This window comes from Carassius auratus, chromosome 36, assembly GCF_003368295.1.
Source record: "Carassius auratus strain Wakin chromosome 36, ASM336829v1, whole genome shotgun sequence".
Lineage (NCBI taxonomy): Eukaryota > Metazoa > Chordata > Actinopteri > Cypriniformes > Cyprinidae > Carassius > Carassius auratus.
The window spans coordinates 3,497,754-3,517,248 of record NC_039278.1 but is presented as its reverse complement, the minus strand read 5'-3'; the positions used below and the strand labels follow the sequence as shown (position 1 = coordinate 3,517,248).

Genomic DNA, 19,495 nt, shown 5'->3' with positions numbered 1-19,495 from the left:
CATTGTTTATAAGATCTATATGTATGTACCACTAATGTGACAATATCTACCTTTATGTTTTGTAATAGTTTGAATTTACACAAGCAAATGCGCACACTTCTTTTGATCAGGCATCAAACATATACTTTCTACTGTAAATTCTTTACTTTTTATACATGTTAGGCTGCAGCTAACCACGAACACTAAACAAAATCAGAATAATTAAATAAACTTGTTGCTTCAAGTTCTACGAATATATATATATATATATATATATATAATATAATTGTTTTTTTCATAGGGTCACTTTACCTGACTAACTGCATGAGATAAGGGAGTAGGAGGGAAATACAGCTCTCTGTTATAAAAGGTGCTGTCCAAGCTGCTTATACAACCTCTGGACTCTACCATGTGGCGATTTCATCTCTGTCTCCTGGTAGCCCTTGCTGGTGAGTACATAAAGGCCAGAACATATTTAAGAAAGATTAAACTGCATGTTTTAGAGTGTGGTCAGTAGATATCCTGGCTGAAGATTGTTTAGAACTGAGCACAATTAATTTTTCCATATACGTTTGCACTTTAATTCTGATTCATATGAAAGAAGGACAGTAATGCATCTCTTTTTTTCCCCATTAGCCAGTGAGGCCATCAATTACGGTATGGAAACACTATTATGTACATCACCCATTATTCTAAGATTTACTATAATATTATTTTTGATGTTTTATATATCTTTTAAGTTCATTAGGATTCATTCAGATACATATTAACATCCTGGTTCATAATTTTTCATTTCAAATTTCTGAAATTTCTCAATGGCTAACATTTTAGAGCCTTTCCTGAACTCTAAAAAAACCTATGAGTATAAATATGAGGGACTGGTGCGAGTGGGACGAGAACTGCCAGACTTGGTTGAGTCAGCGATGAAGATGAGGTGCACTTTTAAAATCATTGGCGAATCACCTCAAACCTTTGTGCTCCAGGTACCAACACTGTTGCTCCAATTCCATCATTTTCTTTTTCAGTCTATTCTAGCTAAGCAATCTGATATATTAATTCTTAACTCAGCAGATAGTAAGAATAACTAGATCACGTCTAAAGGTTATAAAATGTGCTTTTCCATTTAAGATCTCAAATGTAGATGTTGAAGACTTTAATGGCTTACCTGGGAAAAGTGTCTTCAGCCCTTCCCAAAAGCTCACTAAGCGACTATCTGCCGAATTCAGCCAGCCAATCGTATTTGAATTCTCCAAAGGACAAATTACTGACATTCGCACGGCACCTGGAGTCTCAAACACAGTTGTAAATATTGTGAGGGGGATCCTTGGATTTCTACAAGTCACGGTCAAAACCACACAAAGTTTTTATGAACTGGTGGAGGTATGAAATGTACATATTAATTGAACAAACCAGTCCAGTATTCCCCAGTATAACTCTATGGGGAAAACAAAACAATATTATATAGAATTTTTGTATTTCTTTAGTTGGGAATTCATGGTGTATGTCAAAGCAGTTACACTGTTGAGGAAGACTCCAATGCCAAAGAGCTGATAGTGAACCAAATGGTTGATATTGCCAACTGTCAACAGCCAGCTGCTTTATACCGAGGTATGGCTCTTGCCCCTGAAGACAAACTCAGCAAACAGGTGTGTTTCATTATATTTCGGTTGAATTTGAAAAGTATGAAAGTTCAACCTTGAACTGATCTGAATGTTGTTTAAATCTACAGAGAGGAGAGAGTGTGGTCTCAACAGTGAAACACACTTACACAGTGAAGTCCACAGCAGATGGTGGTTTGATCACTAAAGCATTTGCTCAAGAGCGCCAATATTTCACACCATTCAACGTAAAGGGAGGAAACTCCAGACTTTTGGCATTGTAAGTACTTGTAAGCAGCTAACAAATTGTTGCAAGACTGATTGTGCATGACGATATGTTACTTTTTCCAGACGGGACATAGAGCTTCTCAAAGTTTCAGACACAACTGACAAAATAGTGACCGGACAGATGCAGAGCAGAGGCAACCTGATGTACAAGACCGAAAAGGATCTCAGGCCAATTCCTGTTGTGATGATCAACCTGAACGAACCAGTGCCAAAGGCAAACCTCCAAGATCATGCACTCGTAAACATTCAAACATATTCAGGCATGTAGATTAACTCATAAACATATTTTGATTGTCCTACCCCAACAGATTTTAGATTTAATCAAGCGCTTGGCAGAGGCTAACATATATCACGTGGACAGCACAAGCAGCTCAGATATTCTGAATCTAATTCAGTTGCTACGTGTGGCATCACTTGAGAACCTAGAGCAGTTATGGAAGCAGGTCTCAGGAAATGATGAGCACAGGTATTTTCTTTACACCTTTCTAAGTACTATGCAATCCTATACCTTCTCCTACTGACTTCTTTTTTTGGTCTTCAGGAGGTGGTTCCTGGACTTGGTTGTGGAGGTAACAGATGAGAGGATCCTCAAATTCCTTGAAACCAAATTCAAAGCAGGCGACATTACAGCAAATGAGGCAGGACAGGCACTGGTAGTCGCATTTAACCACTTGTCTGCTGAGCCTGTGTCAGTGGCATTAGCTCAGGTGAGTCAGTGAGCTAGTTAAATAATTGTTATGCAATCATTAATGTCATGTTTATTTGCCTAATGCTTTGTTCTGCTTTCCAGGAGTTCCTGACAATTCCTTTCAGTAAATCACATCCTCTCCTGTGGAACACTGTAGTTTTGGCATATGGCTCTTTAGTATACAGATACTGTGTGTATACTGATCCCTGTCCCATCACCGTGGTGCAGGTATCTGTGGTCTCCTACTTTTGTATGCCAGATGATTAATACAAATATCAGATTTTATTTAAGCTTTATGTGGAACCTATTACTCTGATTTTTACATCTACCATGTCGTTTGTGAATAATGTTATTCAGCCATTGTTGGATATGGCAACAAGTGGCCTGAGTAAAAACTCTGAGGAGGATATGGTCCTTGCACTGAAGGCCTTGGGAAATGCAGCACATCCCTCCAGCATCAAGACTCTCCTAAAGTTCCTTCCAGGCTACACAGCAGGAGCTGAAAAGCTTCCAACCAGGGTACAGAGTGCTGCGGTCCAGTCATTCAGACTACTTGCAAGCAGGGACCCCCACAGTGTAAGTGAATCAGTGTATTTTGTGTGAGTGAGATGAAATACAGTAACAGATTTCTCTTAACTTGGGGACAGGAGAGGTGCCAATCAATAAATAGGAAAAAAAAGTACCTTGCGTTACTTATTTGAAAAAGTAACTCAGATATTCTCTGAAAATAAAAAGTCATTTGTTACTTTACAAGTTACTTGAAAAAAGTGATCTGATTACACAACGTGTGTTGCTTGTAATGCGTTACCCTCAACACTGTATATAAGTGTTCAGACATTTGAAATGTATTAATAATAATAATAATAATAATAATAAATATAGCTGCAAGCAGCAATTAAGGGGCCAAGTACTACAGAAGCAAGCAATGCAGCAAGCATCAGACAAAGTGTAGCAATGAGTAACTGAAGCCATCTTAAGATGATTGTAGTCAAAATGTCGAAAAATCATGAATACAGTACATCTACAGTACTAGTAATATTATTTTAATGACTTAATCATTCTGACAAATTGGTGGCGCTGTTACCAAATTGATGTGGTGTGGTTAGTGTGAGGTGATAATGGCACATACAAAGTTTGGTGTCAATATGTCAAAGTTTTGTGGAGACAAACATTGCAATAAGACTAGAATATGCAAAAGTTATTAGTATTTTTGTAAATTTCATTATAACTTTTGACCACAAGGTGGCCCTGCTCCAAAACTTCACCATCAGGGCATAGTGCCGAAGACCCATACTGAGGGTGCTTTCACACCTGCCTCATTTAGTTAGGTTGAATCGTACCAGAGTTCGTTTCCCTGTGTGGTGCTGTTCGTTTGGGCAGGTGAGAAGACAGCAATCGCACTCGGGTGCGCACCAAAAGCGGACCAAACAAGCGTACTGAGACCTGCTTGAAGAGGTGGTCTCGGTACGCTTTCAAACAAACTCTGGAGCGGTTCGTTTGTGGTGAGAATGTGATCCGACCTCGAACAGACCCAACTAAACAAAAAAGCACTGATCATTTTTGGATTAAACCAGCTGCCGTAGTCAACTGCGTTGTGCATTATGGGATGAGGAAGTGTTTGCTGACAGTTTGCACTTCAGCATGGCAACTCGTGGACAAACTTGGAGTAGTGAGGAGGTGCAGAGCCTCATATAAATTTGGTCAGATGACTATGAGCATGTCAGAGTTAAGAAGAATTAATGCACGCCTCTGCTTGAAGTTATGAGCGATTCCCGCTCGCTGTTTCAATGCATTAGAACGTTGTTTTCAAGCCGCATCCGCGCTTCATTATAGAAATTTATTTTTTGCATGTTGTGGTGTATACAAACAATTTAATAGACTATGGCCAGGGACAAAACCAGCCCGCGAGTCGTCTCTCCATAGTTGTGTTGTCTCTGTGTTGTTTGCTGGCTTTCCCTCTTATGTTGGGATTTTCCCGCGTGTAAATTCTGACCAATCGAAAAGCAGTTTAGGAAATACGTCATGGCCAATGAGTGATGTAGATGTTGTCATGTGACTGCATTTTGGTTCGTTTCAACGGGTACGGACTAAAGCAATCAGTGTGGTGTGAAAAAGAACCAAAAAACCTGAAAAATGCTACAATGTATAATTGTTTGCCCTTGGTTCGGAACAAATGAATCGAGCTAGAGATGTGAAAGCACCCTGAGTTTCATAATGATATGCTAATGCTAATTCTAAATGGCCGATACCCAAAATAGCTGACAAAGGACCATTGGGTATAGTTTGACTCTGCATTCTGCACTGTATATATATATATATTTTTTTTTTTTTGGCCATACCGTTCAGAAGTTATAATCAAAAATATAAATTTTTTATATCTCTTTTTTTTTACTTTAAGGTTCAAACATTATTAGCATAAATACTAGTGCAAATGTGGACAGTTAGTGGCACTAGAGGGATTGAGTTAAAAACTTCCAATTAGCTATGGTGACAGATCAGACTCCCCTCTAGCTGTTTGCCAAATTGCATAACTTTTCCGCAAGCGGTTCTATGGGCTACCATCGACTTCCAGACAACTAAGTATTGAGGGGTGGTTGATCAGCTTTTTAGAAAGGCTTGATTGTATTTATGAGGTGCTCTGAACCAGTTCAAGGAACAAAAATGAAAACCGCAAATGAACGAAATTTTGGCAGGAACATAACCAGAAACAGAAACGAAATAAAATTTTATAGTTCCTAACAGAATAGAAAATTTTAAATGGCCATAAACAGGTTAATAACGTTATTTTATCGTTCCATTTACTATTTGAAATTTGCTGTCAACCAATCATGAATTCCAGTAATATGTCCTATGAAAATGTGATGCTGAAGCCAACGAGTGAAATGTCCGCTCAGTTGTGAACTCATTATAGGTAAGTCGCAATGGCAGTGCACCGCCCTTAGAGTTTATCTGAGTATAGTGTAAGATGAATTCAACAGATCACACGCACCTGCAGCGCTTCTGTGAATGGAGAAAAACAGAAAAACAATAGGATTACATAAAAAGGAATATAGGAATATACACTAAATATATTAAATGATATTGACAGACCAACGAAACTAAAGAAAAAATTTGCTAAATTACAGTTCATTGTTACATGTTCCAAGGTTTTCGGAAAAGAAAAGAAAACAGCAGAGAGTGGGCCCCTAGTTTTCTTTATTTTTCAAAAGCTTTACAAATTGAATTATTTTGTAAAAGCTTGACAGCTTTGAAAAATGTCTTGCTTCTGTATACTCAACCAGCTTTGGTATGACCTTACACGCACACACAACATAATTAGAGTTAATTAGAACATAAAGAGTTAAAGAAACAAATAAAAAAGATACACTGCCCCGTTGTACAAAATTTGTTGTGTTCAGTGTGACCGCGCCTCACTGTGCTGATAAATCCGATGTGAAGGATGATGTTTTATCTCGATGAAAGTACAAACACTATATAATAAATCATATTTTAGCATCCAGATACGTCGGGAATATGGAAACATTAGGATTCGTGCCGAATGAGAAAGGTAGGCATCAGCTTCATTGTAAATTAATTTTGTTTTTGGATTGACGTTTTTTTAGCCTAAACTTTAGATGATTTGTTTTGGAGAGAAACCAATAACTGTTTTTAGAATGTTTGTTACCATTTTGCTTTAGCCTAAAGGCATTTTAGCCTTCATTATTTTGGAAAGTAATAGGGCTAATAATATCAGAGGAACGCAGGAACAGAAACTTTAAAATATAAATTCTGTTCAGAGTGAACCTATTGAATTTTTTTGTTCGTTTTCAAGTCCTGGTGCAGTGTAACATGTTCAGGTTTTTTATTATTATTATTATTTTCATATATTATACCTTTATTCTACCCTGCTGTTTCTGTTCTTGTCAAAACGGTCTGTTGAGTTCCTGGTACTGGAAGCCCCTCCCTCAGAAATATGCAATGGGCTCAAATTGGTTAGCTGGCCCAGAGTGTTTTGATTTGTAAAACAACACACCCCATTAGCATTAAAAGTGTTCCCGGGGGCGGGGTTTATGTAAATATTGGGGTTAGTGATGTCACAAACCCGGGAAGAAGCTTGTTTAAGGGTAAGTCTCCGGGCAATCAGTTCCACAGCGACTTTGGTGCCTCAGCTATGACAAACATTATGATTGTTGCTTTTTATCATTGGTTTGCTGGCATGCAAGTGATTTCATGCACAAGGTAAGCTTTCGTATACAAGGTAAACTGTCCACGAATTGTGTGTGATGCAGAACTAACTTGACAAAACGTGGCTGAAAAGTCAACTGAAAATATATCTTCTTACATGTTTCAGCTGGTTATAATATGATAAAATTACCTTCCACTATAAAACCACTTTAACATTTGCTAGTGAGTGTTAATTTGCCATACTGGTTTTGGTTTTGGTTTGTCAAGAACGTTGTTACAGGACCAAGAAAAGATAATGATCCATAAGCAGATGCTACTTGATAAAATGAGTACAAATGTCTCCATCAGCAGTGTCCACTTTCAGAAGATGCAGACCATCTTTCTACTTCTTGTATGCGTGCAGGTGCAAGACATTGTCTTGAACCTTTTTCTACAAAGGACTCTTCCTGCTGAAATCCGCATGCTGGCCTGTATGGTGCTTCTAGAGACCAAGCCATCCATATCTCTAATCTCAGTAATAAGTGAAGTCCTCTTGGAGGAAATTGACCTGCAGGTTGCCAGCTTCTCCTATTCTCTACTCAAAGGCATTTCCAAGTCCCGCACCCCTGATAATCAACATCTGTAAGCATGCTCTAATGTGTACTGTGTTTTACTCCACTCCTTTCAGAACATCTGAATTGTCCTCATTCCTTTTTATTTTCTTCTAAAAAAAGATCCACTGCCTGCAATATTGCCATAAAGATTCTGACCCCCAAACTTGGCCGTCTGAGTTATCGCTACAGCAAGAATGTGCACTTGGACTGGTTCCATGGTGAGTTTACGTTACCTTTCTAATTGCTAGCTTTGTTGTGCTACCTTTTAGTGGTGCTGGGAATGGTCTGATACTGTTTCTTGTCTCATCAGATGACTTATTATTTGGGACATCTGCCGACATTTATATGCTGCAAAATGAAAGTCTTATACCCACAAAACTTATGTTTAAGGGAAAAATTCATTTCATTGGGAGAATATTGCAATTTCTTGAGGTAATTAAACCAAAGCAATGACATGCAGTGTAAATTTATGTACTGTATTCCATATTTGTATATATAATCCTTCATATATTTCCAGTTTGGTTTCCGCGCAGATGGACTCAAAGAGCTGTTAGCAGAAAAAATCCCCCAACTCAAGAAAGATTTAGGAATCTCAGATTTTGCCACTGTAATGAAAATTGTGAGCATCTTCAGCCTCAGAATTGAAAATGTATCTAATGAAATGATCTACCAAATGTATGACTTTTGTCAGTCAATTGATTAATGGCTATGCTTTGATCTTTAAAGCTTTCTGACTGGCAGAACCTACCAAAAGACAGACCTCTATTGACAGCATATGCTCGCGTGTTTGGACAGGAAGCATTTTTAATGGATGTAAGAGGAGACTCTATTCAGAGCATCATAAAGGTATTCCACCATCTGTTTTTTTAATCAAAAGGTGATAGAGACTTTTTTGATCTTGTTGATTCTTTATTTAAATAGATTCAACTGAAAAACATTCATTTATTTTCTGTTCAGTCATTTAGTCCTTCTGCTGGGAAGGAGAGTAAGGTTTGGGAAAAGATTCAGGATGTTCAAAAAGGGACTTCCTGGCACTGGACCAAACCACATCTTGTGTATGAAGCTCGATTCATACAGCCAACTTGTCTTGGTCTCCCAGTTGAAATCAGCAAATATTATTCAATTATAAATGCTTTTACAATGAAAGGTGAAGCTTTCTTATATGATTTATTGTCAATTTCAAACAAGATGTATTTAAATACTTTAAAAAATAGGAGCTAAATGTAAAATTATGATATATTCTATGTTTACAGCTAAAGCTGAAATTAATCCTCCTCCAAAGGAACATCTGGGTGAGCTGCTAAGCTCAGATATTTCCCTACACACAGATGGCTTTGTTGGGTAATGATCAAAAGTTATCAGTTATCATTCATTACTAGACATTGATAAATAGTGGTGTGGATGTAGCAACATGCAAAACCAATGGTACTCCTGCCACTGCATAATTTTGTTACTTGCAGTCAGCCATGATTTTATTCCTGGTGACTGAAATTAAGTGAGTACTATTTGATGACCATGTGATCTCAGCATGCGAGTCTTTATGAGATAACCCGTTTAGTCTAAAATAAAACAGCATTTTTTAGGCTATTGCAATAACTGCAATTTTAATCTAGGGGATTGTGCATGAACCATAAAAAAATGGTCCATGTGCAATAAATTCCAAGGTGTATAAAGTCTAGGGGTGTCCCCAACTAAGGTTTTCATTTTCATAGTCGAATCGGAATTTTCATAGACGAATTGGAATTTTCATAGTCAAATCGGAATTTTCATAGTCGAATCGGAATTTTCGAATATTGCTGATATCTGACTGATAGTCGAATCATATGTAAGGGGGCGGGGCAAAATACATTGAGTCAAGTCAGACATTCGACAGTCATAATTACTAATGTTAACACACAAGGAAAATGTGTAACAAATGCCTCGCAGATATAAACGCTGTAAATAATGTTTTTTATGTTTTGATTAAAAGTTAGCACTAAACGTCAGCGAAAACCTAACAAGTCACATTTTTTACAATAGTGCTCTCCTTATAAAGTTAGCATATATGACATTAGTTAATGTTTTGCATTTCTGTTTTGAGCTGCGCGAGCTGAAGATGACCAGTGGAGTGACGCATTTGATAGCAAGTTTTTAATCAATGGGATTACATTAATTTAATGTAGAATACGCTTTGTTGTTTATACAACATAACATTAATATTAAGACTTAGGCTATCTGCCTATTATATGGTGTTCTCATTATAATGGTATGGGTGTGAAAGTTGTAGTTATTTATATTCTGCATATTAACTTATTGAGAGAAAACCGCAAATTCTATGTGAAATCAGACATAACAACCCGCAAATATTCAACTGTTACATTGGTAGTCGAATCAGGCTCCTCAAATCGAAGCATCGAATCGTTCACTATTTGGGGTCACCCCTACTAAAGTCATATAATAGATAGCTTTGTGTGAACATTTAAGTTGTCAAATTCACAGGAGGTTCACTAAATAATGACAAGAGTTTACATTTTGAGGTTCTTCCTGGCTTCTCTGTGCTGAAGGTTGACTTTCCTCCTGTTTACAGAGTGACAAAGGATCATTTTGTCTTTCATGGAATCAACACAGATCTTTTCCAGTGTGGCACTGAGATGAACACTAAGATAGTAACTGCCCTGCCATGGGCATTTGACTTGAAAATAAACAGGAAAGAGCAAAAGTATGAAATGAACTTAACTCCAATCAAAATGGTCACTGAGTTATTTTCAGTCAAGTATGTTTTCCATGATTTCTACAGCACAATTGTGATATGTAATAAGCTGTCACCATATATACTGATGATTTCTCACTCTACATCCAACAGTTCTAATGTGTTCTCTGTTCTGAGAAACATTGAGGATCCATCCTTGTTCAAAATAACTCCCATGATGCCTGAGACAGAGGACTCCGAACGGAGTCTGCCACTGGCCAGGATTTTACCCACTTCAAGGGGTGATAAGGTATAAAGCCTTCACAATACTAGAATAAAATGGAGATGTTTGGAAAATCTTGCAAACTAAATAGCTGCGTGTTCTGCCACAGACCAAGAACTCTGAGGTGAAATTTAGGCAATGCGCTGATGCCAAGATTTATGGAACTTCGATCTGCATCGAGGCAGAAGCCAAACGAGCACACTACCTTCATGAATATCCTCTGTACTACTTCCTGGGACACACCCGCTTTTCATATCAACTAGAACCAGGTACCAGAAACTTGACTTAATTCAAAACATATATTTAAATATTCCTGCCAATAACTTGTTAATTGTTTCAAAGCTGAGGGTGCCAAACCCATTGATAAAATTCAGATTCAGGTCACTGCTGGCAGAAAAAACCCTCCAGGAGTCAGTCGAATGATTAATCTCAGCCACAGAGTATTCAAGGTACCGTGACTGACTTTATCAGTTATAGGAGTTGAATTGTTTCCAGTGGTGAACTCAGAATTAATATGATATTTTGTTATACATGCTCCTGTGTAGGACACAAGAGATGAGATCACCACCTGTGGGGAAAACGAATTATCCAACTCATACCCAGCATCTCAGGTGCATTACATCTGAATAACATCTGAAGTCATTAATTCAAATGAGGTTATTAAAGAAGGAGGGTTTAATCAATCATCATATCCTCTTATGTTTTGTTTTATGTATAACTGGACAGGAAGACTGTAGCTTGATTACTACTGCACATAGCTGTAATGCACTATAACGTTTTTATTCAGTCTACCCTGAGCTTTGTTTTAAAACTGCTGGTACATGAATTCAAATACAGATGATTCTATAGAATACAGCTGTCTCCTTATTTGTAGAGAGAGAGAGAAAAAAAGCATCTATGAATTTGCCATGCAAAAGTAACTTGACATGATCTACAACAGTAATTATCCAGGAATTACTCAATCATTTTATTTAAGCTCCGTCATTTTCTCTATGCTGTAGGATTTAGATGCCACTCCAGAAAGTGTTGTCACAGTAAAAGCACTTGCTCTAAGTCCGCCAGCAAAACCCCTTGGATATGAAGGTGTAGCCTTTTATCTGCCAACAGCCCAAAGAGACAATATTGAAATGATTGTCTCTGACGTTGGTGAAGAGGCAAACTGGAAAATGTGTGTCAATGCAAACACAGATAAGAGTCAATCATCAGCAAAGGTAAAGGTCTTTTGAGCTTTCTTGTGCAACTCATTTTCATCAGTTATCTTATTATATCACTGGTTTTCTTCTTGTGTTTTTAGGCCCATCTCAGATGGGGTGCAGAGTGCCAGACATATGATGTCTCTATGAGGGTGTCCACAGCATGCCAGCCAGAGTCTAAACCTTCCATATATACCAAGATCAACTGGGGATCTCTGCCCTCAGTGTTCACAATGATTGGTCAAAGGTAAATTCATTATGCTCTTGATTTTTCTGAAATGTACAGCATGCAATTGCTACTTTTTATTTAAAATTTAAAATATATTTTCACATAACATTCCCTCAGAATTCAAGAGTACGTGCCTGGCATTTCCTATATGATGGGTTTCTACCAGAAATATGAGAAAAACCCAGAACGGCAGGCAGCTTTCACTGTTGTTACGTCCTCGCCAGAGACCTTTGACATGAGGATGAAAATTCCAGAGGTTGTTGTCTTAGGAGCACATCATATGTCTTTTCTATTTCAAATATGTCTCATTGCCTTCCTGCTTTTTTAGGTTGATAAAATAGTATTTTTTCCACTCTAGCGAACTATCTACAAAAAGGCAATTCCATCACCAATCTATCTTGCGGGGTTTCAAGCTGTGAACTTCACCATATCCACCTAACAGGTTAATTTATGAACTATGGACCAGAAAACTGTCCCTGTTCCTGTGTATCTGTGTAAACTTGGTATCTTACTCTTCACTTAACAGGCTGGTGTTACAGAGCACTTCTGGGAGACAAATCCAACAACATAGTAAAATGGATCATCAAAAGTTCTGAATCGTTTGGATATTCCTGACATTTGATTAATGTCTGATTTGGATATTCAGAGATATTTGTTAAAAAGGTTAATTTTGAATTATATGCCAAATAAATGAACAGTGCATCAAGAGTTCAATGTGACAGAAATTCATTATGTTCAGACTGATCATGATATTCCAGCCTAGGGTTGATTAGACTGCAGATCATTTGCAAAATCTGCTTCATGTTCAGAATGTCAAAAGATTGGTACATCAATTGTAAATAAACATATTTGATCAAAATTTTGCTTCTGTGAATGGTACCTTCCAGGAAGGTCCAAGAGTCTCCCATTTATTCATTGCAGCTCCTTAACTGCCACAAATGTTATAACATATCACAGAAACTGAGTGAGCGAAGAGTCCAGTTTCCAGTGTATTAAAGCGCATCTTCAGTTATTCAATCACAAGTTATCAGTTGAGATTCATTTACTGTTTCTACCTGCTTGCATGCATTTTGAATGTGTCTCCTTAGACCACTTCTACTTGAATTTTATTCACAATCTACATGTCAAAACAGGTCACCTTTATTTAAATAGTGCTTTATACAATGCAGATGGTGTCAAACAATGTTAAACAGGAAAATAGTGTCAATAATGGAAGACTTTAGTAAACAGTCAATTTTTTTAGTTTAAGTCAGTTCATCATTGATTCAGTGATGTCATCGTCCAGCTCAGTTTAGTTCTTTTCAAATACTGTCTGTTTAATCAAGTTAGCAATATTTCCAGAAATTAAATCTCCCCAACTAAGCAATCATAAGGTGATATAAACCATGAAAGAAACCAGCCTCAGTCAGGGAACCAGTTTTCCTCTGGCCAGATGAAACCAGCATGGTGTGGTTTAATTCCATACTGCAGCTCAAGTCAGAATGAGCAAAGGACTTGTCTGGTTCTTTAAATCCTTTGCTGAAGAATTGAACTGATGTCTGACAAGGCCTTCAGATGAGATCTGTCTCTAGGACCTCTCACTCCCCACTATTCTGAGGGCCCTGGAGGTTCTTCCCTTCGAGCCACTGCAGTCCAATCGACCTTTGGTCCCTGTCATTCAAAAAACTGCTCTGCTACTAGCATTAGTATTGGTGAAGCAAGTGGGGGACTTGCAGACATGAAGCAAAGACTTTCTAAGTGGATATTTGATGCTATTCTGCTAGCCTACAGTTCCTTAAAATATAATTCCCCATTAGAGTACAAGCTCACTCAACTCGAGGCATTGCTTCTTCGTGAGTGTGGTCTGGCAGTGTGACCATTGTAGTAATTTGGGCTTTGCCATCCACTTTTGCTAGGTTCCAGAACCTGAATGTCGCCTGCCTTGCTGGCAAGGGTCCTTCTGCTAAACTGGTGCGCAGTTCGCTCTGAGTGTAGTTTGGATGTAAAATGCCCAGACCTATCAGAGAGCTTACTTGTGTGCCCATGGCCCCCATATGTTATGAAGCTACACAAGTCTTCTGAAAGGATCACTCGGTTGGGTGAGGCCTAACCCATTAACCTGGAGGGATTTATTGTTCTTGTTCTCTTGGGCTCTGAGGTGCCTAGGACAAGGATTACCATTGTTGTTCCTCTACCACAGCATGGAGTGATTGTACGTTTCCCAAAGCATCTAGCAAAGACACAGTATGAGTGAAGTATCGATAGGGAATGTACTCAGTCACAAACGTAACCTCGGTTCTCTGAGATAATATATATGTATGTATGTATGTATATATAAACTCAACTTAACCTCTCCCTAGACTCAATTTACTCCTCACTGGGGGAAAGTTGAGCCAAGAGACAATCCCTCTGCTACGGGGGCTCTGTAACCAGAAATCGAACAATGTACGGGACTCGCTAAACTAGTTGCATTCAAAGCCATATCTAAGGCCCTGAAATTCTTCCTATCCTCTGTTATATTTTGGATGCATGTTTCTAGTTCTGGAATCTTCTTTGTCAGCCTAACTATTTCCCTGCATTTACCACATGTGAATTCCTCACCGCTGACAGAGAAGACTACATTAAACTTGTGGCAAGCAGTGGAAGTGACAATAACATGAGAAGCCATGACTCACCATGTTTATTGAATTATTCTGATAGACCATAGTTGTTTGGTTTGAAAAAAGGAGCAAGACAGAGAAAATTAACTCTTTCAAATCATCAAGATGGTGCCGCAGATGGCTGCCATGGTGCTTAGCTTTCCGGTTGCCTAACTGTTTTTGTAAGTTTTTCCTGTGTTTTTTTTTTTTTTTTTCAGCAGAACACACCATGCAATCTTCTACCGGTTTTCAACTATTCTGATGTTTTGCGGGACATTGTAGTTTGTGGAGCAGCAGCACAATTCAAATGCTTTAAGATGTACCAGCATGGGAGGCGAGCCAGCACGCTTGTCAAGCTCCGACAGCGTGGCTTCAGAACGGCGCTGCCTAGCATCCATCTGGCGAATCTCCACTCTCTAGCTAACAAAATGGCCAAACTTTCCTGCTCTACCGAATTAATAAGGATTTTTCAAAATCTGCTGCTTTGTGTTTCACTGAAACCTGGCTAAATGAAGCCATTTCGGGCAGAGTGATACATTTGCCGGGATTCCAGGTGTTTAGAGAGGATTGTGATGCAGAATCAATGGGGAAATAGCGTGGCATTGGGACAAGCTTCTACATCAATGGATGATGGTGTAAAGCATTGAAGAAGATTTGCTATCCTGATCTAGAAACACTCTTTATCAATTGTAAGCCTTTATACTTGCCAATGTTGTCTGTTGTCTATCTGTCAGAAAGCTGGTTGCTGAAAAGGCTGGGTGCTGAAAAGGGCCCATTGTTTGCAGCAAGAACAACTTCGTCGACACCAGGAGATGGACAGTAGAACACACAGGGCAGTTTGGGGGGTGGTCTGGCCGCGGCGAGACTTAGCCCCCTCCTCTTTCTTTCCTGTAGATCAGGATGACGGCGGCGGCGCAGGGTCCAGCACTATCTTGGGCCGGGGTCCCATGCGTTTAGGGAACTATTCTGATGTTTTGCGGGACATTGTAGTTTGTGGAGCAGCAGCACAATTCAAATGCTTTAAGATGTACCAGCATGGGAGGCGAGCCAGCACGCTTGTCAAGCTCCGACAGCGTGGCTTCAGAACGGCGCTGCCTAGCATCCATCTGGCGAATCTCCACTCTCTAGCTAACAAAATGGCCAAACTTTCCTGCTCTACCGAATTAATAAGGATTTTTCAAAATCTGCTGCTTTGTGTTTCACTGAAACCTGGCTAAATGAAGCCATTTTGGGCAGAGTGATACATTTGCCGGGATTCCAGGTGTTTAGAGAGGATTGTGATGCAGAATCAATGGGGAAATAGCGTGGCATTGGGACAAGCTTCTACATCAATGGATGATGGTGTAAAGCATTGAAGAAGATTTGCTATCCTGATCTAGAAGCACTCTTTATCAATTGTAAGCCTTTATACTTGCCAATGTTGTCTGTTGTCTATCTGTCAGAAAGCTGGTGATCCACTGATCCACTGATGTCAGCCGACGGATCAGATTGCAAACACAGAGCAACAACTCCCGGACTCTGTTATAATCATTCTCAGGGACATTAATAAATCAAACCTCACATGTGAACTGACCAAATTTAAACATCACATGTGAACTGACCAAATTTAAACAACACATTTCACACCCCACCAGAGACAAATATATTTTGGACACTGATACATACACCACAATAAAGGATGCATATCTCTCCATCTCCAGAGCAGTTTTAGGACTCAATGTCTGGTTCATCTTCTTCCAACGTACAGGCAAACACTTAAATCTGCTAAGCCTGTATTAAGAACTGTGAAGAGATGGACCAATTAAACAGAGTGAGATTTACAAGCCTGTTTCGACTGTACTAATTGGAGTGTTTTTGAAGCTGCTGTCACTGATCTGGATGAGAAGCGTTAGGACTCTCTGACCAATGCCTGGTTCATCTTCTTCCAACATACAGTCAAAAACTTAAATCTGCTAAGCTTGTCTTAAGAAATGTTAAGAGATGGACCAAAGACATCACAAACTACAAGACGCCATTAGTGTCAAAATAAACAAATTTACAACTTGCTGAAGACCTAAACGAGTTTAATTGTAGATTTGAAACTCCAATTGGGCATAAAGTATCCAGTTCTGATTTTCCCAGAGTGGGGCTACAAGCAGAACCCTGCATCCCTGGTCCCTGACCCGCCTGATTACTTGGGGAATCAGAGGAACCGGAGGACTCCATTCCAGCAGTCGCGACGTTAGTCTGAAGAGACGCGTCGATGACAGCCCGCCTTGGTGATTTATGTAAGAGACCACTGTCATGCTGTCTGATCTGACCAGCACATGGTGGCTCTTTAAGTCTGACAGGAAGCTCTGGCAGGCTCGTTGAACTGCAATCATCTTGAGGCAGTTGATGTGAAGCCTGCTCTCCTCTTTCGACCATTGGCAAAAAGTGGGTTTCCCTTCACACAGCGCGCCCCAACCCTTGTTGGACGCGTCTGTGGAGATCACTTTCCTTCTGCAAACCATACCAAGTGGAGCCTCCCGTTCCATCCATTGCATGTTCCTCCAAGGGGTCCGGGCCGAAATACAGTCCTGACTCACCTTGATATTCAGGCGTCCATGACACCACGCATGAGGTGGAACACACGGTTTCAACCAATATTGGAGGGGACGAATACATAGCAGCCTGAGCTCCAGCATCGGCGATGCTGCTGCCATAAGACCCAGCAACTTCTGGAATGTCTTTAGGGGTCGAGAAGCACCTATTTTGAAAGAGGCCGCAAGTCACTGTAGAGCCGCAGCGCGCTCCTTCACCATTGTTGCCCTCATCGTCACTGAGTCTAACACTGTTCCCAGAAACGATATCTGTTGGCTGGGGGACAGCGAGCTCTTGGCAAAATTCACCCTGAGCCCCAGGCATTCCAGATGGCTGAGGAGAACAGTTCTGTAACCAAATGCCTCCCCCTCTGACTGAGCTAGAACTAGCCGCATCCATGCACTTTGTAAACGTGCAAGGCACCAGAGACAGCCCAAATGGGAGGACCTTGTATTGGTAAGCCACGCCATCGAAGGCAAATCTCAAGAATGGCCTGTGACGGGGGGCTATCTGGATGTGAAAGTAAGCGTCTTTCAGATTCAGCGAAAAGAACCAATCCCCTGAGCGTATTTGTGAGAGGATTTGTTTCAACGTGATCATTCTGAAGCGCCATCTCATGAGGGCACGGTTCAGATGTCTTAAATCGATGATGGGGCGCAGCCTGCCATCCTTCTTGGGAACTAGGAAGTAACAGCTGTAAAACCCTGAGTCGTGGTGTGCTGGGGGAATGATTTCTATAGCTCCCTTCACCAGCAGATTTTCCACTTCGGCACGAAGAACGTGAGCGTTCTCGTTGTGCACTGAAGTGGTGACCACCCTGCGAAAGCGTGGTGGTCGTCTTGCGAACTGAAGGGAATAGCTGTGTTTTATTATTCCCATGACCCAATCTGATACCCCGGGAATGGCTTGCCATTGTGAGGCCCGAATGGACAGAGGTTGTATTAACTCCAGTGTTTGTCCACCGTGAGGGGACATAGCATTCGTGAGTGTTATGTGAGGAAAACTGCTCTTTTTTTGTGAAGGAGTTTTTCATTTTTTGCACTATAACAGCGCTTTGCTGTCTGGGTGCTGAAAAGGGCCCATTGTTTGCAGCAAGAACAACTTCGTCGACACCTGGAGATGGACAGTAGAACACACAGGGCAGTTTGGGGGGTGGTCTGGCCGCGGCGAGACTTAGCCCCCTCCTCTTTCTTTCCTGTAGATCAGGATGACGGCGGCGGCGCAGGGTCCAGCACTATCTTGGGCCGGGGTCCCATGCGTTTAGGGAACTGATACCGTCTGGTGGCCGAGCGAGAATGGTGTTGAGGCTCGGGTTTCACAGGCTGGGCCTCGGTGGTAGCAGCGGGCGCTTGCTTCGGAGGCTGACGAGTCGGCACCTGTCTGGGGCGACTGGCAGCAGCAGATGAAGTGCGTTTTGGCAGGAAGTGTTGCATCGCCTGGGACGACTTCTGCGCCTCTGTGAACCGTTCGGCGAACCCCTCTATCGCCGGACCAAAGAGGCCGCTGGGGGAGATCGGTGCATCCAGGAACTGGGCTCTGTCAGCATCCTTGATCTCCGTGAGGTTAAGCCACAAGTGGCCCTCCAGGACGACCAGGTTAGCCATCAAGCACCCAATGGCCTGGGCAGTGCTCTTGGTAGCACGTAGTGCTAAGTCTTTTGCACTTCTCAGCTCCCTGAGCGTGGTGACATCCGGGCCAGACTCATCAGTGGTGGCGAAAAGTTTGGCCTGGCTAGCTGCAAGTCTTCAGTAGGGGGCGCGCCACGATTTTGTGAGCTCGTCGTGTACCTCCGGAAAGAACGGGGTGGTTCGCTGACGAGGGGCTTGTTGGCTTGTTCATCCAGATGGCTACGGGCTGGTTCCTCTGGAGGAGACCAATCCAGACCCAGCTCATCCACTGCCCTGGAGAGAACGCGGATAAGCTTGGCATCCATCCCGAGTTTAGAGCAGCTGGGTTCAGATAACATAGAGGGGGCGGGATCCGGCGAGCCGAAAGCTCCTCAGCATCTGGAGCAGCTAGAGACATGCTGTCCTCTAGCAGTTCCTCCTCAGTCCCTCCAAACAAAACCAGATCACTCGCGGCAGCAGAGGGACACTGGTCTGGCTGTACAAAGAAGACTGGGGAACTCCCTCTGGGCAGACAGAATGAGGCACGCAGGGGCTGTAATAAAGTGAACTTAATTTATTGGATACAATAAAAAATAGCAGCTAACCATTGGCTTGCAGTAGCACCCATACATGTGCTAACATATGTAACAGACTTTCACTACAATGGCACTTTCACAGTTTTAATGTATTTTATGTAGTCTTTGGACATTACAGTAGTCTTAATGCTTAAGAGCCCTGTAAATCCCAATATTGAACAGAACATTAACTACAAACAGATCTTATACTATCATAAAATAAACAAAATAGCATTTAATTTCATGTACTCTTCAGTCTGTGTCAAAGAATGATGGGAAAAGCAGATTTCCCTCTATTTGTATGATTGTTAATTGAACTTAAGTTGTGGTTAAATATAAAAGTATAGTAAAAACTGTAGATTTTAGGCATTTGTTTTGGTCTGACCAACAAAAACATTTAAGATATTTAAAGATTGTATTAAGGAAATACTGTAAAGTTACATATTATTG

The 19,495-nt window shown here is 40.7% G+C and overlaps 1 protein-coding gene across 1 annotated transcript; it reads left to right on the top strand.

Moving 5' to 3' along the window:
- The first annotated feature begins 346 nt into the window (after positions 1-346).
- vtg3 (vitellogenin 3, phosvitinless) lies at positions 347-12,537 on the top strand. The gene is made up of 28 exons (XM_026220859.1): positions 347-428; positions 616-636; positions 811-962; positions 1,108-1,359; positions 1,464-1,625; positions 1,709-1,857; positions 1,929-2,079; positions 2,174-2,331; positions 2,407-2,572; positions 2,656-2,781; positions 2,911-3,129; positions 7,121-7,338; positions 7,431-7,528; positions 7,621-7,742; positions 7,828-7,929; positions 8,037-8,156; positions 8,268-8,457; positions 8,564-8,651; positions 9,877-10,062; positions 10,153-10,288; positions 10,371-10,530; positions 10,604-10,710; positions 10,807-10,872; positions 11,263-11,472; positions 11,556-11,701; positions 11,801-11,939; positions 12,042-12,125; positions 12,210-12,537. Exons 1-27 carry the CDS (start codon positions 389-391, stop codon positions 12,120-12,122), a joined length of 3,765 nt encoding a protein of 1,254 aa, XP_026076644.1. The 5' UTR covers positions 347-388; the 3' UTR covers positions 12,123-12,125; positions 12,210-12,537.
- The last annotated feature ends 6,958 nt before the right edge of the window (positions 12,538-19,495 follow it).